The sequence below is a fragment of the Pyxicephalus adspersus genome, chromosome 3, assembly GCF_032062135.1.
Source record: "Pyxicephalus adspersus chromosome 3, UCB_Pads_2.0, whole genome shotgun sequence".
Classification (NCBI taxonomy): domain Eukaryota; kingdom Metazoa; phylum Chordata; class Amphibia; order Anura; family Pyxicephalidae; genus Pyxicephalus; species Pyxicephalus adspersus.
In genome coordinates, this window is record NC_092860.1 from 56,899,307 (window position 1) to 56,923,112 (window position 23,806).

Consider the following 23,806-nt stretch of genomic DNA (forward strand, 5'->3'; position numbering starts at 1 on the left):
TATATATATATATATATATATATAAATATTGAAGCCGCCTGCTTTGGTCTTCCTTTGGGGACTTCAGTCATTGTGATACGGTGACGAAGTTGAAAAATGGAGCCTCTTATTTTGTGTTAAAAGTGTATCTGATAATGATAACAATGATACTGCTATTGCACATGATTTCCACACTTAATTTTTCATAAAAAGTTTCAGGAAACTCATGAACCACAAAAGAGTAATTACCTAGTGAGCCTAGTTTGGGGTTGTGCTATTACAAGACGTCCATCCACATTTATAATGAGAATGCATATGATATTGGAGCATGTGTGAAGGGGGAGAACGGAGCAGCACCCTGCTGCGCTCTCACCTTCAGTTGGATTGCGATCTGCCGGGACAGTTGCCCTGAGGCGAATATTGGATGAGAATCATCTGACATGTGTACATAGCCTTAGTCTCATGTCTGGGTATCCTGACTTACCCACTATGAGAAAGAAAAGTCAGCCAGGCAGTTTGCTAAAACCTGTCCTGATAACTTCTGTGCTGGTAATCCGGTGGTCTTAGGATCTGCTCTGCCCCTTTCCAAAGAAGATGCTTCTGAACTCTGAAGTTTACAAGTGTGATGTATGAACATGTACTAAAAACTGTCTGACTGTTCCTATATTTGGTAGCCCATTAATATCAAATGCTGAAAAAGTAGCAGCATGCGGACCATAAACTGCCATATTGTCAACTGTGGCTAATAGATGGTTACCATAAATGAGCATAAATTTGAGAGTGATGTGCAGAGAGAAAATTGCTTGTATGTAAAACATGTTCCTTAAAACAAAGGACATATTGCTATATTCCTCTGCTGCTGGCAAGGGTTGGCCTCACTTTTAGTAAAATCTTCCAGCAAGTGATAACAAGCACCTCTGACCTCTGGAGGCATGCTGGTAATCCCCCTTTAGGTAGCCAGAAACTACCTGATAACTGCAAACAATGCATAAAATTTGGAAGAATAACCTGTAATTATCAGCTCATCTATGGCCACCCTTGGGCATAGGTGGACAACGCTGTGAGTCAGAAAAGTTCACCTATACCAAAAAGGCAATTAATAATTGATTCAGTGTTCAAGCAATCTTTATCAAAGACTTAACAGACTTTACTTAACACTTTGAAGAAAAGATTTTGGCAAATTCAGTTGGATTTTCTGTTGGAACCAGTTTCGTTTCTTTTTGATTCTTTCTCGGTAAAAGCATTCATTGGGGGCAATCAATACCTTGAACACAAACTTCTTCAAGTGTATTATTTAAGGTGGAACGTGACTCTGTTTGGACCCATGGTTCTACACATGTAGTTGGCAATAACGCCAGTCATTTGAGGGCTTAAAAATTTGTCCAAGTCTGGCAAGTAGGCCATGGATACTTTGAAAACAATGAGTGTAGTTCTGATTTGGGATAAACTCTTGACAATCTAGTTGCTGTCCCATAGATATCTCCTTACTTTTATCCATATTGCTTTGTAGTAATAAAAGCAGGTAATAGTAATATTTCTGATCTGCCAAAAACTATAGCATTTACTAGAAATGTATTACATTCTTGACCACCCCCATTCCCCTGCACCTGGTAATTATGCATTTTAATATATATATATATATATATATTACACACACACACACTGTACATACATTTAAGCTTTAGTCCCTACCAGCAGAACCAAATTACATTATGTCTGTGACCAGCTTTTTTTTCCCTCATTCTTGGTTGTCTTAGCAGGTAATGCATTTTGTTTTTTAAATAAATGTCTATAAAGAGATTAGTATAATTATGTAGTAAATAAAATATATATTACACAGCACAAATACAAACAACTACACAGGAGGAGGGGAGAACTCTACCCATAATGGCTTACAATCTAAGAGAAGATTTCATTGCTTGTAATGTATTGCCAGGTTTACTTCATTTTTTAACTTTTTTTTTCATGTTGGCTGTGGTCTGTGTATGCAAATCTTGCCATTCAGAAATACTTGTTTGTGCACTGATGGCATGTGTAAAAGCACTTGTTTGGTTCATTTTCATGGCTCATACACCATTTGTTGAGAGCAAAACCGACATGATTAGTCTGTCTGTATGGGCAGGTGTAGTTCTGACTGCTTCAAGAAAAGACTACTACACAACACCATGGTAGCTAAGCAATGAATAATACTTAGAAAACAAAGCTTGTTTAATGGTTATCACAAATGAAATACAGGAAATATGCTGCACCCTTCAAGTCTGAACTCTGGGCATGCATCCTTTTTAAAAAAAAAAAAAGCCTAATCTTTGTTTACACAGTCTGTGGGAAAGTTGCACAGCCACTGCTATTTTCATGATGCGCCAAAAGAGTTTTTAGTCAATGTATGTTTCATATGTATTGTGTCAAAGGCATACCCCCCTCCCCCACCTCCTGATGACTGTGAGTTTTGGAATTCAGATTCTTAGTGTCACGTGTCCCTGCATCCATGTCCTATGTACACAGAGCACCTCCTGCTCACTCAGCACACACCAATGTAGTGGCCTCAAAGAAGCTGTTCTTTGCGTACGTGCTTATGTCATCAAAATGTTGTGCTTGTGGCAAGCCATTAGGATTGGGGGGTTCTTGGATAGATGCTTAATCTATAGATGATGTATTGATGGTGATTAGAATTCAGATATACCTTTGTCAGTTTTCTAGTACAGTTAATAATATGGCCACACACAGATTGGTTGCTGTCAGCATCAGACTTCCTGGGGGATATTTATCAATTGTTTCAAGCAGCACATCAGTGCTAAACAAAAGAAACATGACAGATTCTAGAATCTATTTACTATAAGATTACAGCTTTATTAATAAATGCCTCCCTTCCAGCTATTAAAACTGCAACCAAATAAAACCAGACCCTGACCACTTCCTAATTGTGCATATAGTCAGTGCTGCATAAGTAGTAGGGGGTGCTATTAAAATGTGACTGGGGTTGGCTAGAGAACATTCAGCATCATTGTTACACTATATTTGTGATACATTGTTTTATTGTTTAAAATATTTGAATATTTGATCATTTATGACTTCACTAGTGTGTGCAGAGCCTTTCGGTTCATTTATCTCCTTTTGGCCTTATTTAGATTTGTAAGGATACCTGCTTGTGTAAATCCAGCAAAAATGTGCTTTGTGTAGCAGATTGGTTATGGGTGGTCTCTGTGATATGCATAACTTTAGTCAAATAATTTGACAGTACTATGGTTATTAGCTTAACATAGTGCACATCACAGAAGAATATGGCTTATATAATGTTTCACACCATGTATGGAATGGGTACATCTGAAGTATCTCACATACAGACAGTAACAACCCATCATGTACTTCTATATACTTTGCACATCACTTATCAGGCTGAAGGCTGATCAGCCAGCAATGTTCTCCAGGCTTCTTTTGACTTTAAACTTGAGTTGCATCTGAAAGCAAAGTCTTAACAAATAAGCTACCTGAGGCAAGGTTCCGGTGGCCTCATTTGGCCTACACTGTTCATTTTGCATAAAGCATCCTATCGTCACTACCTAAATACCATTCTGAATGGAGTAAAGCTGCGTACACACTTCCAATTTTCACGATCCTTTCCAACGACAAGGGAGTGCACGATGCATGAACGGTGTTGTACATACAGCACCGTTCATGCTCTATAGAGAGGGGAGGGGGAGAGCGACGGAGCGGCACCCTGCTGCGCGCTCTCCCCTTCCCTTGCATTAGGATCGGCTGTCGTCCATCGTCCGTGGATCCGGCAGGTCGGTCGTCCGGACGATGGACGACACCGACTGTACACACGGCAGATTTTCGCCCGATAATTGGCCGATGCCGATTATCGGGCGATAAAAATCTGACGTGTGTACGTACGTAGCTTAAGTCAGAAAATATTTGTCACTAGTGGCTTTTGTTATGTATAGGACAAAAAAAAAATACAAAATTAAGTTCACTAGTCTATCTCTTAGAATAAAAACCCTGTTGTTCATGAGCTGTAATTTAGATATGACTGCCCAGGACTAGGTTAGAAGGGAGTTGTTGTCTTAAAAGATATTGGAAGTTTCCCGACCTAGCTTTCTGTACTTAGACCAATGGTTCCAGTATTAGCACAGTTCCACAAACAGGTCCATCCGGTCTGCCTATTTATTTATTTGTGCTACCAACAAACTGCCGATGGTTAAAATAACACAGCTTTTGTTTAATATTGTGTGTATCAATAGTAAATGTTTTATCTTGTTTAAAGGTTGAATATTTGAATGTGAACAATACAGTGTTTAAACTATAGTCTTATGAAGGCAGATAAGTTGTGGAAGGTCAGACTAACAATCCTTTTAAGGAAACCTGCCAGCACAGATCCACTTACATACAACATACATTTTAAAAGTGTATATATCATATACTTCGTCTGTGCCCTATTTCTTGAAAAGCCACCTATTTAACTTGCAAGTGTTTACACACTTTGTGTGTGTCCCCATTGAACACTGTGTTTCCTACTGCCAGCTCAGACGTCACTACAGTATGTGTTAGCCAGTGGGACGAATTACCAAGAGTGGTGGGGTCACAATGAATTGTCCCCTTCTGACTGGCCCAGTAATTGCACAGGATCATAAGCAAAAAAAAAAAGTGGCTATTGTCCTCTATCTGTTAGGTAGCTGCATAGTACTCTTTCATGTCTAGTTACAGTGGGCCTGCCAATAAAATGGACGGTCTGCTTACACAGTTAGGGCTCCTCTCCATTGCCAGGTCTACTACAAATAGTAAGTGTAAAATGCACCCAAAAATAAAAGCTCAGAACCAAACTTGTGTCCCTACCCCACCCATTACTGGACATGTCTTCATGTGTGCACAGCCACATTTTTATCAATAAAGCGTTTCTTTATTATTTCTTTATTTTTTTAATATCCATCTTTGTGAGCTTTTAAATGTGCATTGGATGTAACTGTGGTGTGTTTTTCTGGAATACTTGTTAAATGAATAAATGTGGTTTTGTGACACATATTATTTGTATTTGATTGTTGTTTTTTGTTTTTTAAGCATTTCTGGTAAGTGATAATATCAGTTTTATGTTCACTTTAAAGTGCTTGTGCTTGAGCGTAGGTTGACAGACTGGTCTGTGCAGTGGAGGGTGGGGGGTATGGATTTGTGGGAAATAAAGGCCGGATGTATGCTTAAGTTGGGGTTGGGGGTTGTGTGTACATTTAATGGATGAATGATTGACTTCTTGTGGGACTGTGTCCATGAAGCGCAATGGCAGTTTGTTTATTTTTACATGTGTTTTCAAGCAGTTTTTCAGTTAAGGGCCCCAGATAAATGCCCTGTTTTTTTTTTTTTTTTCCTTAGAAGTTTTGTGATTTCCACAGACCACCTGTGTAACTGTTTTTTCCCTTCTGTATATTCACTACCTTTTTTACTTTTTGAACACCCTTCATCTGTTTCACTAAGCAATAACTTTTTTTCCCCCAGCCCACCTCTACTGCCATATCTTTATTTTGATCTCTAACCTCCACCTTCTCGTTTAGCTGATGCTGCAGTAGCTCATTAAATAATTAATCCTGGGAAGTGGTGTATAGCCGTTCTCATCTTTTATTTATCCTTGCTTTTGAGGAGGGAAGGGCTCAGATCACTGTAGTTAGTAAATGCAAGCTCTCCGTGTTGTCATGAGGCAGTTGCAAGGTTTATTTTGGTTCATATAAATGTTGTTCTTTTAAAGAGACTTTAGATCAGTTTGCAGCTAGAGGATGTATTAATTTCTGCACGAGAATTGTTTGTAGATAACAAAGCATTATCAGTTAAAAAAACATTGTATTTGGAACGTAAACTGTTCCCTATAGCATCAAGTGTCTAAAATGTGAATTAACTGATAGAGCTGCTGCTGGTATTCTCTCAGCCTAGGCAGTCTAGATTACATGATCTCTGGCAGAGAGTGTAATAATTTTTTAGTTTTGGCATAATAAAGTACTAATACACAGAGGCCAAGTATACATTGACACACCTGAACCATGTAGTCCAGTATTCTCCCAAGAAATTCAAAAAAAGCTGGGTATCAAGAAGCTGTATGCAGGTATTAACCCCTGTATTGTGACCAAATGTTATAGTAACCACTCAAAAACAGCCGGGTGGTTACTGAAAAGTTCCAGGTGGTCCACTCAGCTATAAAGGAGTTGGGGGGGGGGGACACTTGTAGTCACATAAAGTTGACCTTTAATTTTTAGGCAACTTTATTAGGACTATCCTGCTAAGCTAACCATATTAAGCTAACCGTTTTTAGCCAGATCTCATGGGTTTTACTTCCTACACATATGTAACCATCCAAAAAGTGCCGTGTGGTGCTCTAAAAGGAGCTGGGGAGAACACTAATCTGTCTACTACAAACTTGACATTTGGATGAGCTGTTCTCTTGTATTCCCATCTATTAGTTGCGTGTGTGCCGGACCACCCATAGATATCTGTGGTTCCTAACAGCATATTTATGTACTACATAACCCCAGTTACATTCATTTAAAAGGGGAAGAAACTGATGTGATTTGGTGTGCTCTGTAGCAGTAATAGTTAGCTGTGTATTTGTTCTAAACAATGCTAAGAGAAGAATGATGGTTAGCTAATTTTATCTAGTGTCCATGCAATTCATTTAGTCTTCATTCCATCATGTTATTTTTGCATGTATGTTATTGTAAAGAACACATAATTATGACATTGATTATATTCAAATAGCTTTGTCTGCGCTCCAAACTTTTGAAAGCATTTGCTGGTTTTTTTTTCACCCCTTTAGCTTTGATTCAAAAAGGGGCTTTTTCTACATGGAGGGGTTATGCTTACACTTTAGCAAAGCCAGAAAACCAAAATAAAAGCTTTTATAGAAAAAAAAAAATGCCTCAAAACACACCAAAGCTAAATGAGGCATTTTTTTTTCTAAAATCGCCTAGCATTGGCACAGCTGCCACATTGTTTAGTGATCCCCTGTGCCAGATCACTAAATGACCGCCAGGGACCATAGCTATTGTTTCTAATAGGGAGGATCAAGCAGGTGCCTCCCTCTTGTCCTCACCCCTCTCCGCTACATAAAACACACAGGTTGGGTGGTAGGGGTGGGATGTTAGATGAACCTGTAGTTTTAAATATACTATAAGTGAACTAAAGTCATTGCAAGAGTTGTTCTCTCTCCCTTCCCTACAGCTTACCAACTTATTTATTCTTTTGCTATAGTGTGCCTTTTGAGGTGCATTTCACCAAACTGTCACATGTGAAGATGTTGTTTTCAGAAATTAATCTTTTTCCAGTTTTCATTTGCAATCACTCATTAGCTAATAATGTGCTTAAGTACCCCTAAATACATGTCAGCAAGGCCTATTGAAATACATTTTTGTACACCTTTTTGTAATTGTATTACATGCATACGTGCTATTTAACATAATTAAATCAGGTAGAAAGCATGTTTGTCTTTACTGTATTTATTTATCAACCTGATAAAATTGTCAAAGGTTCTGGGATTTTAAATTTTGTATTTGATTTGCTCAATGATTATAATAAAACATATGACATTTTTATAGAACACCTTTTATACATTAATAGCAAAGAACTAGTTGTGTTCTTTTCTGTAGTGTCTGCACGGTTGTGTTTTTATCGTCCTCATGTTAAATGTTAGCAATAAATATCAGGTTACCTCCTGGCAGGGAATAGCCTGCAGTTAATGACGGTTGGTGGAATGGTTGGTAGCAGGAGAGGGATCTCTTATTGTTTGCTGTCCATCAATTAGATTGTCGTGCTGACTGGTTCTGATCTGTTGCCTCTTTTCTTTGTGTGTGTCCCTGAGCCTCTTGAGGCACGCTTATGCAAACAGATGTTGAGAAGGAGTTAAACTTGCAAGCTAATCGTTTTTGGCAATCTTCTCATGTAAATGACTGCACTGAGATTCTGGCAGATCTACACACTTTAGAGTGGCTGCGTGCCAATTTAGCAATACTGCATGCTCCTGCCACAGAGGTAAACACCGGCTTACACACGTGTGTCGTCATACTATCGTCTGTGTCATAGTGGCATTGTTGTTGGGGTACTTAATGCTGCAAATTTTCCTGGGAACTCTAAGACCCCTCAGGTTATTACCCCACTGACAGATGCTGGATGTATGCCAAAAGCTGCTGTGTATCTCTGACTCATTCATTCTGTCTGCTGCTTTCATTTCCTCCTTTACAGTAGCAGCAGATGTTAAGGATGTGTTCACTTTTATTTGCTTTCTGTCTCCCCTGCTCCCTAAAGATTATGGAGCTTAGACATTTTTTTTTCTTTAATTCTGCAAGGTATAATTTTTACATGTGGCAAACTGAATGGGCAGCCAGATGTGGACTAAAATTCAGACTGCATAATTTGCAAAGCAGTTGTTGGGTTTTGAGTTTCCAGCTCCCTTAAAGCCAAAAGAATCATCATTATTGTACAAATGCTGATTAGCACCTGTGTTGGCCAGATTTGGTTCACCATTTTCTATTTCCTGTGCCCCCTCTATATCGTTGAGGGTGAATGTACATGAGAATTAAAATTCAAGCTTGTTGATCCTCTAACTTAATGACCTAACACTTAAAAGTCTGGTGTTGTATAGAATATGTGTGGGAAATTAATCTGAAATTTAATGGATGGGCTTTTCATTTTCAATTAATTATTGTTAACCCCAAAACAGTTTTGATTGCGTCCCATTTGGCAATTGTTCTACAAAGTATTCTAGTAAATGCAGTAAGTATGTTTCTTGTAGTGATAAAAGTTCCCTGATGTATTTTTATATGGAGAAGATTGTTTTACTGACAAACTGCTATATTTAGGGTTCATTCACATCTTGTGCATACCAGACAAAATCCATTGTTTCCAACAGTTTAGTTGGTGTGCACTTTGTCAAAATGGGACATTCTATATGCATTGAATGGCAATCCAACTCCTCACAATGCTAAACATGTTAAGGGAAGCAAGTTAATTTACTCCTGTCTTATGTGAACAAAAATGTGCATCAATGCATGTAATTGAAAATGCAAAAACATTTTAAAAACATTAAAGGCAATCAATGTGTGAATTTGAACTCCAGTGCATGTTTGCATCTTTTGAAAAAAATATTGTTTATGGCATTTCAGATATTTGTTTTGTGCAAATGTCATTTGGCTGTTTAGTTGACTCCTTTTTGTACTGTCAATCAACCCAAGTGTAATTTATGTCTTCTTATAATTTTTTTTTTTTTTTTTTTTTTTTTTTTTTTACTCTATGAACTGGATGGGGACCCAAAAAGAAAAGAATTTCTGGATGACTTGTTCAGCTTTATGCAGAAAAGAGGCAAGTACTGTATTTATCATTCACTACATGCATATGGTGTAAAAGTAGGGGTGCTGGTTAGGGAGTGGGCTGGTGTAGGAATTCCTTCTGGGAACTTGTGTTTGATGTAACCGGACTCACCTGGGAATGCAGCATTCCAGACCCCTCCACCACCCACATAAACACATATGCCTTCTAGCCTCAGGGGATGTTTGGTCTTATCATCAAAGTAATTAGAGGAGTATGCTGGGCTACTGGCAATAGGAGTAGGGCTTGTTAGCACAACATGTATATGTAGTCTCTGGGTATATGCTTGACTTCTAATTACTACCTCCCTCCCCCACCCCTGAGTGCACTCTCACAATGAGCTGTACCTATGGCTTTTACTGTTTAATAAAAGCTTTTTTAAGTATATAGTACATTAGTCATGGTATAAGGTACAAATTATTGTAGGTGGTAGTATTTTAAGCAATGGTATTTAGTAGAAAATTGGTTGGAACTTTTTGTTCATTCTTAAGCATTTATCTGACATGTGTCTTGGTAAAAAAGGCATGTGGAGTAAAGCAGAAACTTTTGTAGTTTGATCTCAAAATCAGGCTTATTATGTGCAAGCACTTCAAATTTGTTTTGTTTACTGTACATTATTTCGCCTAAAAAAAGTATGTTATACATTCACACTTCCCCATGTTTTTACCCATTTAAGGACCATACCAGTACCAAAAAACAAAACACATTTGGCTCCTAATTTTTATAAAGAATTGGCAACACAGCATTTTTGTTAATGCTGTCCTGCCTGGTTTTCTTTTGCAAAGAACAGAATTGGGAGACCAATCAAACTTAGAATAAGACAGGAATGTGCACAGGACAGTTCCCGAAGATCAACAGGTATTTTTTTACTTATTGATACATATAACCAAACCTTTTTTAGTGGTAAAAGGTCAGTTGATGAAAGGGTAGAAATAAGACAAGTTAATTGTTGCTTACTTATACTTTAATAAATCTACAGGTAAATTAGAAAAATGCATAATGCTGCATTTGAAATGGTAATAATTATTTATCTTTGTCTGCCATTTGTAGTTGACTTAAAGCAGACCTAAGCCTTGGGGGAAAATGTTAAAATATTCTAAACGTTGGCTATCTGACCATAGGAAACCTTTTCTGAGAGATGCATGGAGACTCCCATTGTTGTCTTTTATTCTGCAAATGCTAGTCCTAGCCAGCCCTAGCCATTGCTTCAGGGCTATGGCACAAGGTAAGTATGTGCCACAATCAGCAAGTACGCTGTGCATACTCCTGATTTGGCAGTCGCTCCCTACCCACCAACGAGTTTACTTCTGCTTTAATTTTGTAAGCACTGTAGTTATATCTAGTAGCATAAGGGGGGGGGGGGGATTTAAGTATCATGTACTCAGATTTGATAATGGTCTGTTTGGGAATGTGTAAAAATGCAATGTACTGTGATTTAGGTCACTTGGGTATAACATATATATATTGTGTCACATATATAAATGCTATTAAAGCACTGACAATGTTCTGGATTGGTCTTTCCATTAGGAACCCCTGTGAACCGGATTCCTATCATGGCCAAGCAGGTTTTAGATTTGTACATGTTGTATGTGCTGGTCACTGAAAAGGGAGGGCTGGTTGAAGTTATCAACAAGAAACTTTGGCGAGAGATCACCAAAGGCCTAAACCTGCCAACCTCAATCACCAGTGCGGCCTTTACCCTGCGCACACAGTGAGTACAATTATCGTGGTATTGTCTGGTTAACCTCATACTATGACATTGATGTAAATGAAGATGTGCAGTTGCAGTTTGCCATCATCTAATACACATGAATAAACCTTTTCACTATCCTGATGTTATACTTTCAGTAATAAATGCCAACTGTAAAAAGTAGGCACTCTAGAACACCATTATTCAAGTGACTTTCTACAACTGTATCTTTGCTGTTTGCAGCTAGATTTCTCCCTTTTTTTATTGTCCTCTATTTCTGTAGTCATGGCTACCAACATGTGTTTAGAATTTATCTTGATCCGTCCTTCTGCTCTCCTAACAAATTTTAATTGTACTTTTTATTTTAGTATTTTTTCCTGAAAAGTCTGATTCTTTAGTTCTTCTTTTTACATAGATAGTTGGGTTGGAAAAAAAATCCATCAAGTTCAACATCTAGAGAAGTGGTTCATGTAATTCTTTATAACTTTTTATTTTCATATGTATATTTTAAATGTGATCAGAATAAATACACAACCATTCTTTTTACTCTTTTACAGATACATGAAGTATTTATACCCCTATGAATGTGAGAAGAGAGGCCTTAGTAATCCTAATGAACTGCAAGCAGCCATTGACAGTAACCGTCGGGAAGGTCGTAGACAGAGCTTTGGAGGCTCCCTTTTCACATACTCCCCCAGTGGAGCTCCAAGTATTCTTTCCTCTCCAAAGATGCAGGTCTCTGCCATGGCTCTAGGAGGTGCTGCAACAAATGGAAGCTCTCTTACCCCAATCCAGAAGATCAAGAAGGGTAAGCGGTTGTAGAGATATAGGATCGGTATATAGCTGTAATAAATGTGGTCAGTTAGTGAGCCATGTTTAATGTTGATTTAAAAAGGGGGTACAACATGCAAAGATCTTGTTTGCTTTTCACTTTTCAGAGGAGGAATCTCCATTGTCCCTTACTGTGCCGTCCAGGATCCCAGTTGGCTTGACTGGACACTCTATGGTGGCAGCTCAGGTGGCTGCCCAAGCAGCAGCCCTAGAACAGCTTCGAGAAAAGTTGGAGTCTGGAGAGCCTCCAGAAAAAAAGTTGGCACTGGGTCCTGAGGAACAGCAGCGCTTGGTGCAGCGGGCCATCCAACAGAACCTACTGGCCATGACCACACAATTTCCTATGAATATCCGCATTAACAGCCAAGGTAATTCATCTAAAATGTTGGTAGTAATTGCAGGGCTATGCATTACATGTAGGCCTATTTTACAGATTGGTAAATCAAATTGAAACTAGCTAAAGATGAGCTGAAAAATACTGTTAGAAGTTAGGTAAACTAGATATAATTGGCCATTTACTCATAACTGCTTTATAGCTTATTGAAACCCACAATTTTTTATTATTTTTTTTTTTTTTTTTTTTTTTTTTTAACTTACAGAAATATGTCTATACCATAGTTTGTGAGTTAATAAAACCTATACCACAGTTTGTAAGTTAATAAAACCTAGATCATTTTCTAGATTGTTCTCATGCAGTATAGATGTTGATTTGAAATGAAACTTGGTGACAGAGACTGTGAAGCTTTATGGCGATATCCCCAGTTTGGTTCCACTGCTCTTTAGGGGTAAAAAAAAGGGTATACTATTTCTTTTACCAGATTGGATTACATGATCTGTGTCAGAAAATATATCTATATTAATGGTACCAAGAAACTTATCAGCTGCTTTACAAGTTTAAAAATTATTACCTAAAAATAATTGGATAAAAAGCATGGCTTTTGGTTAGCATCTACTTAACACAAGTATCTTCTAATCTGTATAGAATATTTAGTAAAAATCAAGTCCCACTTATATTAATTAGAATTCACTTTGTTTGCTGACGCAAGGTGTTGCAAAAATATACTCCCCCTTTTGCTCCAATTTCTTCTGTTATGAAAGTGAACTTGACCCAACCTTAATGGTTTTAATTTACCAATAGTCTGCAGATACTTAGGTTAGTCTTGAAAATGATCCCTGTGAAGCCTATTATATTCTATGCCTTGTTTACTGGTGAACAGGGTCCAACTAAGCTGAATCAAAGCCCTTTCTGTCATTTTACACATAAAGTTCAAAATTGTTTGTTTGCTAAAGGTCTGAAATTTGAAAGCTTTAAGCAGATCTAAAGTCATTTCAATAAAAAGTGCTTAACAGTCCTGACTGCCTGGCTGTTTTTTTTTTTTTTTTATATAAATCTTAAGACCCTACAATAAAGCCACACATGCATGGTTTAGTGTACACACCTAATCATACTTTTTAATGGGATAAAGTAACTCTCATGCGCATGCTAGGTAATTTGGTCTTCTGGACCTAGTGAAAGATGGCCAAAGGCTCTGAACCCTTGAAGACAACCAAGAGAGGATGAAAGTAACTGAGGGTAGTGCTGACATAGCATTGCTGGAAGGGTTCCTTGCCAAGCAAGTTTGCCATGATGCCATATACAAATACCAATTCTAGTCAGAGAGTTGCACAGCTGTATTGGATAACACTATACAGTTATGTGATACATTGCCTTTTAAACATTTGCTTATGTCTACTGATGTAGAATTCCAGATACAGATTGACTGACGGCGCTTTTTGTGGTTCACACAGCCTGAACTTGCTGAACAGTGATCTGATAATTCATTAACTCTCCACAAACAAGGGTAGCACTTAGCCCAGTATGCACTTGTTAACTCCTCTTCTAGAGTATATGGTATAATAAAGTTATGTTGCAGGTGGTCCTACATCATAAATCACATTGAACTATATGATCATATTTTGTTCATGCATTCAGTTTGAATTGTTTTTGTTCCTTTTTTATGATGTATTACAACTGTTTTTTCCTATTTCAGCTGAGGGCAGACAGGACTCTGCTGTTAATCTCACTACCAATGGCACAAACAGTATTAGTATGTCTGTGGAGCTCAATGGCATTGTATACACAGGTGAGTCAATAGAGCTTAATGTTCACTGGATCTGACCTCCTGTATTTGATTTTCTGGAGCATCTTGATTTTGACAGAATGTCTTCTGACCCCAATTTCTAGCACCATAGAGGTCCAGCATACAAATGTTGCCATGATTGGAGCCCATATTTTCAAATCTGGAATGCAAGTAAACCTGGCACTGTGGTCTAGTACCACAAAAATATATTTATAGCGTAGGCGTCGCATGCTTTTTCAAACAAATAACTGAGGCAGTTTTGGGTGTAAGTGAATAGAGATAAAACATTATTCTTTGTTCATGTATGTTATTATTATCCAGTATTAATATTGTGCCAACATATTATTCAGTGCTTTGCAAAGTCAATAGTCCTGTCACCAGCTGTCCCTCAAAGGGGCTCACAATCTAACGTCCCCACCATAGCCATATGTCATTACCACCGTCTAAGGTCAATTTGGGGGGAGGTCTAATAAATTTAATGGATTTTTTTATTTTTTTGTAATGTCCATGCCCTGTCCAATGTCCAGCAAACTCTATGCATATGCAGTGTCCTGGCCGAGATTCAAACCTGGGACCTAGCGCTGCAAAGGCTAGAGTGCTAACCTCTGATTTACCGTGCTGCCCATATTCATAGTATATAATTAGGACAAAGTTTAGTTTGCTGTTTTTGTTTATATAAAATAAATTATAAATAGGAGAAAGCACCATAAGTCTTTGAAATTCTAGATAATCTTTTTATTTACACATAAAAAGGTAATTAATTCATTTTGGGGCCTCTCCAGTTCTCCCTATATCAGGGTAGGAAAAGTTGTTATAATGGACCAACTGCCAGTTCTAGCAGATCTGTACAGGCAACTGTAATTGATAACATTACTGTAGATACTTACACAATTTACATAAAGGTGATCTTTTCTACACTGATCCATGTATATCTTAACCTCCTGGGCGTTCCACTGATGTCTGGATTTCTGTACCAAAGGCGGTACACTGTTTTTCATGAGTTTTTTTGGTTTTTTTTTGTTTTTTTTTATTGTAGACCTGTAACTGAAATATGTCCCAACAAGGGTCTAGTACAGGGGTCGGCAAAGTTTTATGGCCACTAGGTCATTTATGGGGTGGGCGGGAGCACACTAGGCCAGACCCGCCCTAATTGCTACGCCCACCACCAGGGAACGCCCCCTAAAGTGAAATCCCTCCCTTCCTTATGCATTGCGTCCTTCAGGAACTTTCCCTATTTACCGCGGCAGCGGAAGTATCAACGCCGACCATGGTAAATTGGGAAGCCAATGCAAGGGGACGGCTCCCGTAGTTCTTAACACCCCCTGGCAGATCCGCCAGCATTAGGCCGGATCGGCCAGGGGCCGTAAAGCCAGAACGAGCTACCGGCTAGGCCGTATCTAGCCTAAAGGCCGGAGTTTGCCAACCCCTGGTCTAGTAGATATCCTGAATATAATAAAGTTTGAAACACGCACAATCATGTTAAAAAAAAATTTAATTTAATAATAAAATTAAATAAAAACCTAACCAAGCCTAACCAAGAATGCATAAATAAATCAAAAATACTGAAAATGCAATAATTCTGTATACTGTATAGTAGTATACTTTTCTAAAACGCCTCCCTAGAGTCCAACGTCACATACCTATAGGCAAAACCACATAAATATATTTTGTATTGGATTGAATTCAATACATAATTATTATTTGAATTTCCCGCCTCCCGCACGCACCAACGTCACCGGGAAACCCAGGAGGAGCTGCGGGGACAATGCATTGTAATCTGATTGTCATACATTGTTGCGTAACGATCAGATTGCACTGTAACGCTTGATTCTATTTTTAGCTACCCCGGGCCTAGTCTGTGGTAAATGCTTTCAGCAATTTTTTTTTCCCCGAATTATGCTTGAGGTAACTGCCCAGGAGGTTAAATTCATTGAAAAAGGTTTTTTTTTTTTTTTTTTTTTTTAACAATAACAATAAATAACACAGGTTTACTAAATCTGCATGATTTGAGTTTGAGGTAAACTAATGCGTTTACCATTAACCTAAATAATGCATCTTGCACAAGTAAAAATCACCTGGACAACATGGTGGTACCTTCATGGCCTGCTTTATCAGAAAATTGGATATTTAAAATTTTGTTTTGTTAAGCCGGTACACATTGATTCCCACAGAATGGTGAAGGTTTTCAGGATGTGCAGACAAACTTCTTTATACAGTATAAAAGGCAACAAGACCATGTATTGCCTAGTGGTGACAGATCTGGGTGAATCCAGCAGCAGAGTTTTTGTTTAATAATTTTCTATTGGCATATTGGTAACAGGAGTAGTAGTTCATATTTGGCAGCAGTTCCTGTAAATGTTGATATAGGAAATGGTTGCTTTAAAGTGGAACTTCCACTTCCTCCACAAAATCCACGATCAGACAGCCTATTATTTCAGAAAGGATCAGGCGATTCCCATTGTGCAAAAATCCCTCCTACCTGTCTGATTACTCCTAGTAACTATCAGCTTTGGTTGCCAGTATACCCAGCAAATCCAGGCTTGACAAAACATAACCCCCTTTCTCTTCCTCTATGTGATAAGTTTTTAAATTTCATTGGACAAAGCTAAAAAAAAATTTGCTTTTTTAAAGGAGTTTATTGTATCTTTCATTTTTGAAGCTTAATCTTTGATAACATCTTTCATTATACTTTTCTATCAATTATAATTTAATTAATGTTTTGCTGCCTTCCTTTTTAGGTGTGCTGTTTGCTCAATCTCCTACCTCAACGCCTGGAATCGGCAAAGGGACTGTCACCCGGACTGCCAGTATGGGAGGGGCCAGTAGCACGTCAGTTGCTCCACCTTCTGCTCCCTCTTCCAACAGCTCTTCACCCTGACAGTGCCGCCAAATCCTAATACAGCTGACGCCAAAAACAAATGGGGAAAAAAATGAAAACAAAACACAAAAAAAAGAAATTACTCTGTGTTTTACACTCAGGTTTATTGCTTCTTGTTGGTGGGAAATTCCTGTAATGCATAGTAGGGTTAAGAGGGAATTTGGGCCAAGCCAGTATGTGGTCTGAAGTGTCAGACCCTTGTCTTTTTGTGAAAACTCATATACCTCATATACCAGTTCTTGCACTGCAACAAGATAAATATACATTTTTATTACCTCCATATACAACAAAAACACTGCCCATTTCCTTACCCTATCTTTGCTGTCAGGTTCCTACTTACATGCAATTTTATTTCTTATTTTAAACTTTGAATACCAAGAAAGAAAGATTTTAAGATTTTTTTTAAATGGCTTTTATTCTTAAAGGAAGGAGTAAATAAATAAATATATATATATATATATATATATATATATATATATATATATATATATATATATTGCTGTTTCCTTGACGCTGGACTTCTAAGGGGCACAGATTATCTGTATGTTGGGATGTGCCTGCTGCTCTTTATTAGGCTTGTTGGTCTGGCCATTCCCACCCTCACAGACTCTAGAATGTAATCGGGGGGAGCAGGGAATGTAGACCACTGAATGTTTGGCTTTTTTTTTTTTTTTAAATATATTCCTGTGGTTGCCTGATGTTTTTGGGTTCGGGCAGCATCTGAACCTCAAGTAGCCTCCACCATTCCATTGATTCCCTCCCCAACTTTTATACGGGTCATATCAGTTGGCAAAAGTAATTTGCCATAAAGCAGGTTATTCACTTTTAACACATTTTTATCTTAAAATGTTTTCTGTACTCAGCTGGCTAAACAAATGCAATACATTGCTCTATCTTCTTGAAAACAGGTGGCTGGGATGGAAAGTGAAGCACTGAGGAAAGCAAAGTATGGAATTCAGGAATTTCTGGAACATTAACGGACAACAGATAATGGCTGGTTTGTCCTTTCCCAACCATATAACCTGTGCAGGTCAATCAGTAGTGCTGTATGAATTTTCACATCTTTCCCAACTACAGTTGACTTGATTGTTCACACTGAAATACGAAATGGATAATGGAGGCCATTTGGATGGCTGACCAGAAGGTTTAATCTGTATCATGGAGAAATTGCATCTGTTATATTATGGACACGTTTGCCTTTATATTTATGCATGTTTCAAAGTAATCCTCCATATTGAAGTGACATATTCTATTTTTTAACCTCAACAGACACGGATTATTTTGTTGGAATGGAAAGGCTTCTATAAATTCTAGCACACCTGAGATCTAGTAAGCAAATGCTGTACAATTTAGCCTGCTTTACTCTGCTGCCTCCCCTCCCTGAAGATTTTTCTAGCTTCAGATTATGTGTAACCTTTTGAAACCTATTTTGCTCATAAACATGCAACACTGTGTGATGTTCCACTGGTAAATCTTAACTACTTGCTAGAAAGTTAAATGTAGGTACTTACTCCTGATGTTCTAAATATCCTAGCAAGTAAAAATGGAAAAGCCCCTTAAAAAAAAAAAAAAAAAAGCTGTATATTACTTTAAATCTGCAACGCAGCTAATAGTAATATTTCAGGTTAAGACTGCTGGGTTAAGACCTTTCTGGAATTTTATCCATATTGAGGACATATTCCAGCCTGCCTTGGAGTTTCATGCCTCATTCTTTGTACCCCTTGTTACATTCTTTGTAACAGAAAATATAAAAAAATCAGTCGGAGAGACCGAGACCCCATGTAATTGCTCACGGTAATGGTTGGCAAAGTTAGTATTTCAAACAGTCATTTTTGTCACTGAAGTCTAAAGGGGACCATTGGGTGGTCAAACAAGGACTTATCAAATACTGAAATGAGTTTGAGTTGACTCAACAATATAAAAAGTTTTGTAGTATGCTGAATTGTTACCTATAGAATCTTGTATACTGCACATCCTGGATAATGCACAACTAAAGAATTTCAGAATGTTATTTTATATATAAATCCCCTTTGGTAGCAACATTGATTATGAGACTGGTATCTTGTGGTATATACCCTTATATATTTCCTGTAGCCTTTTTTATGCCCAAAGACCAGTTAACGTGAAGCCCTTTAGCTGCACCAAAATAAAAATGTAGTGTGAGATGTCAAAGAGCGGCCTTATTTGGGGGTGGTTATCCCCAATGAATCATGATGACCAGAAAAAGTCTAAAAGTAGAATTTTTTTTTCTAAATATTGATTATATTCTTATGGATAGAGAGTGTGCTGGGCAGGGTATTGTAAGACTCAGGGTGTGTGTGTTTTTCCTCCACCTCCTCTCATCCTCTCGCTGCTTTTCCCTTCATGCCCTAATAATTGGGCTGGGATAGATAGTTTAATGAAATTTTCTCTAATATATATATAGTGTGTGTGTGTGTGTGTGTGTGTGTGTGTGTGTATTTTACATGAGTTGCTCCATGTGAATCAGACTGAGCTGGATTATAACTCAGGGGATATATTGTTTTCTCTGGCTCTGTCTTCTATGCCTGGGGGTTAAGCGGGTAGTTTTGACTCTTTCTTTTTGTGACTTCGTTCTTTGTCCCCACACATAGTTTTGGAGGCAGTGCTGTACTATATAAATTTACTCTCTCCTATTGACTGCCTCAGGGAGAAGACCAGTAGGGGGTATTTGTATGATATACCATATGGGTTCTGGGGCTTTACTCATTTTAAGTTTGATCTTATATTAGTGTTCCCATCTCCTACCGATACAAACCAGAGAACGTGCATGGATGTGAAAACAGGTTGTCATTGCATTATGTCACCCTTCACTGTTCACTACAGGTACATTAGATAACTATTAACTACACTGCTCATTTTACATACTTTGGGTTTTAGAGTAGGAGGCCAAATTTAAAAAAAAATTCTAGTACCTATTAACTCATATTGATCCATTTAGGTTTAATAAAATTATATGCTTGCTTTGAAATTCTACCTTGTCAATAGTTCTAATAGTATTGCTAGTCCTTTATTGAGCTGTCTTAGTGCATTGTCTGTTCTCAGGAAACCTTTGCATCAGCTAAACATGCGTTTGACTTAAGCTTTTGCTCATCTGCAGCACTCATTTTTTTTTTTTTTATCCCAATGCGCTAAATTCCTTCTTTTGACATCATTCTGAAGTGCTGAGATAATGCCCAGCCAAATTTAACCTGGGAATGGTGGCACACCCAAGAACTGTCCAATAGCATTGGACACATTTCTTTTTTCTGTCTTGGCTTTCTGTTTGTATTTTAGGGGTTAGTAGATTATTTAGCAATGTTTGTGAAATATCATTTTTTTTCTGCTTTATGGGATTTTTTTTCTTTTTCTCTACTCTGGTCAATATAATTTCACCACGTTGTCCTGTAGTCCTGTGAATTTATTGCTCGGTCTAAAGGAAAATGGGGAAGGGGATATTGTAAGGAAGTGGGCAGTATCTCTTTATTCTGGGTAAAGCAGGGCTATGGCATTTAGTGGTGAAAACAAAACCTTGCAGATGAATTATTTGGACCCTGTTTATACCAGAGTGGCCTGTGTCTCTTCGTCAGTCAGTGCATGCTGCAAGCCCTTCTGGTGTAAATGGAGTTACACTCAGGAATGTCACTTCTCTACCTCAAAACTTTGTGGGTATAATTGCTCGCATTGCTGGAAACATATTTCACAGTTTTTTTTTTTTTTTTTAATATTATTTTCCCCTTTAATTCTACAGGTATAAGCCTTGTGATTATAAATAGTCTAATGTATAAAAAAAAAGTTTAAAAAAAACCCTGAAAGTTTACATTTTATAACATTATGCAGATTGTATTTAAACTTCAGAATATTTAAAAAAAAACAGTTGTAACTCCTTGAGCTTGATGAAATATTAAAAACAAAATCTTTTAAAATGTTGTCTTATTGTTTCAGTGTGTGTTTGTACTTTTTTTTTTTTTTTTTATGGGGCATAACATGTCTTTTGGTGTGAGGCCACAAAAAGCCTTAAATGTATTCTCAAGTTAAATAAAACTGACACATGGCAGTCAATCTTGCTGTTATGAAATATGTTTTGCTGCCTGAAACTTCATGACAAGGTAAATACTAGACAATTATGTTCTCTAGTATTCAATGCCATTTGAGTCAAGTGTTTGATGAACGCACTATTTGTTTTAGCCAGTGAAGCAAGCTTGAATTGTTTGATGGTTCTTTTTACGGTGCCACCACAAAAACACGGCTGTGATCCTGTTACTTCTGGCAGCATCAGATCATTTAAAGCGGATCTAAACCCAAACAAAAAGCCAAATTTGTCACCCCAGTTGGCCTTTGTTGACCTGTTATGTTGGGGATGTAATAATTCACAAAAAAAGTGACAAGGACACTGCATTTCTGGCAAGATCAAAAGGTATTTTCTGCAATTGCTACATCAATTGCACACCAATGTATTGGGTAAGCTGCAATATAGGTTAGTTTTGTCTTTTGATTAACTGGGCAGTTAAGCTACGTACACATGTCCAACGGTTCTCGCCCGATAATTGGCTCAAGGCCGTTTTCCGACTAGAATCTGGCGTGTTTACAGCGCCAGTCGTCCATTGTCTGAACAACCATCTTGCTGGATCCGCGGACGATGGACGACTAACAATCCTAATGCAAGGGAAGGGAGAGAGCACGCAGCCAGGTGCCACTCCGTCATTCTTCCGCTCCCCTCTGCATAGAGCAGAACGGTGCTTTATGTACAGCACTCGTTCATGCATCATGCAATAATAGTCCTTGGAAAGGATCGTGAAAGATCCTTTCCAACGACTATTATTGCACGTGTGTATGCGGCTTAAGAATGGAAAAGACTTCTGTAACAACTTCTAATGACTTTCTATCAGCATTTTATAGCTCTTGCTTCACTGAACTATTTGCTTTAAAGACATAGCTCCTCCCTGTTGCTTCACCTCCAAAGAATAGTAAGTTTGACTGTACAATTCCAACATGCTGTAAAAGAAGGAATGTAGTATACATGGTTCCAGACATAAGAATCACATGAATAATGTAACACCAGCTATCCCTTCCCCCAATTTCGCCCTCTGGCCATGTTCAAACTGAAATAAAGCAGAAGGTTATTAGGTGGCCAGGGATATTTTGGGGGTAATTACTGTATGCTCATTGAACAAAATGCATCACGTGAAAAATATTTACTACTTTCCTACTTTTTTTTTTTTTTTTTTCCCAAGGTGTCCTTTCTTTAACCTCTGCATGGGTCAACTTATAAAATATTTTTTTAAGATATTAACCTGTGTGCAAGAAAACTGATTCATTATGCTTATGTGTACTGTAATCCCAGGGTAGGCAGTAGTTCTATTATATTTTCTGTCACACCACTATGGCAGCAAACATTACCATTTTGTATGCGCTCAACCTTCAGTTCTGCTTGATGTGTATTTTAAATTAGGTACTTTGTTGTTGCAGGGAAATTCCTAAATGGTAACGTGACTTGGTAAATATAATATGTGTAATGTGTAATAAAAAATGAGTTTAGAAAGTACACATTTTTGCCCAGTGGCCAACTGTGCACAGACAGACACTGGTTTGTAACACACATATTGCCTAAATTTTACTATTTATTACAGCTGTTGACCATTCTTGGTGAAGTGTATAGCAACCATGATATCTTGGAATGGAAAGCCATTTCAGTTTTACATACCTAGAAAGGAACCTTGATCACTTCAGAAAAGTTATATAAGAACAAGTCATTTACATCTTTCTATGTATTGTAGGAGTTTGCACAACGCAAGTGACAACAATTTTTTAAGTACACTTTTTATCAACTTTTTTTTTTTTTTATAAATGTTCCTTGAATGTAGGCAAATTCATTTACTGCTATAAATTTTATCTCAGTTACTGTTGCCACAGCTTTTTGGAGTTGTTTAAAGGCAGACATCACAGAATTTCACACCCTGGAACTGCTATCCTTGTATTACAGGTTTTAGCATCTTGCACATCTGTCATCCCAACCCCCATTCCTCCCTTTGTAAGACTGTGTTTGAAGAGGTGGAGGAAGCCTTTGGTGTCATAATCAAAGTCATTTACTGTTTAATTAGTTTTGTCCTTATATCAGATGGCAGGGAGGGGCTATGTGTGCACAGGATGTACTTCTATTGAAGGGGGGGGGGGGGAAGTAACCTAAAACCTATTAAAGGACCTATTTGTAGATACTAGCATCTCCAATATTTGGTTAGGTGTGGGAAGATAGATCATATAGGCTGGCAGGCATTTTGTATTGATAAACCAGTGATCATTTCAGTTAGGCAGATATACACTTGAATATATAGCCTGACATGCAGGCATGATCTGTTAACCTGGGACAGTGATGAGTTCAAAATTGTGATAATGCAGATGAGTGTTGTGAAAAGGGGGAAAATTGTGCTGGCACAAATTATCCTTGAGTGCATTAATCACTAGTCTTTAGCTTTACCATTTTGTCATTTTTGGTGGTTATGTTCAAAAGTATATGTAAGCCCAGGACAAATGCTCAACTTTTGTGTTATAATCAGGGATATCCTCTATTTAGCCTGGACAGTAAAACTGGGACACATGTCATTTATATTAAAAGAAAAAAAATATGCATTTGCCAGTATTTCCCCCACAAAGGGTGATAGATTTGTTTGAGACTTGCTATGCTTGTTTAAAATGATTCAGAGATTAAATAAAAGCAGATTCCAGGGTCTGACACAACAGCCTTTTCCCTCTTATGAATGAATGAGCAGGTGCTTTGGGGGAAGTTCCTTGCAACTTCTTAGCTCTTATGTTTGTTCAGATAATAAATGGAACAAACTTTCTCTCTCTATCTATCTCTATATATATATATATATATATATATATATATATACACCGTATTTTTCTGACCATAAGACGCACTTTTTTCCCCCCAGAAGTGGGGGGAAAAAGTCCCTGCGTCTTATGGTCCAAATACAGCCTACA

General features: G+C 37.8%; 1 protein-coding gene across 2 annotated transcripts in view; it reads left to right on the forward strand.

Moving 5' to 3' along the window:
• The window catches only part of ARID3A (AT-rich interaction domain 3A), a 43,262-nt gene extending 22,507 nt beyond the window's left edge, over positions 1–20,755 (forward strand). For both annotated transcript variants that reach the window (XM_072404787.1, XM_072404789.1), the window contains 6 exons: positions 9,231–9,303; positions 10,837–11,020; positions 11,557–11,807; positions 11,938–12,198; positions 13,861–13,953; positions 16,689–20,755. In XM_072404787.1, the coding sequence (XP_072260888.1) occupies positions 9,231–9,303; positions 10,837–11,020; positions 11,557–11,807; positions 11,938–12,198; positions 13,861–13,953; positions 16,689–16,828 (1,002 nt within the window). In that variant the 3' untranslated portion in view covers positions 16,829–20,755. The remainder of the gene's footprint in view (positions 1–9,230; positions 9,304–10,836; positions 11,021–11,556; positions 11,808–11,937; positions 12,199–13,860; positions 13,954–16,688) is intronic.
• Positions 20,756–23,806: the final 3,051 nt, after the last annotated feature.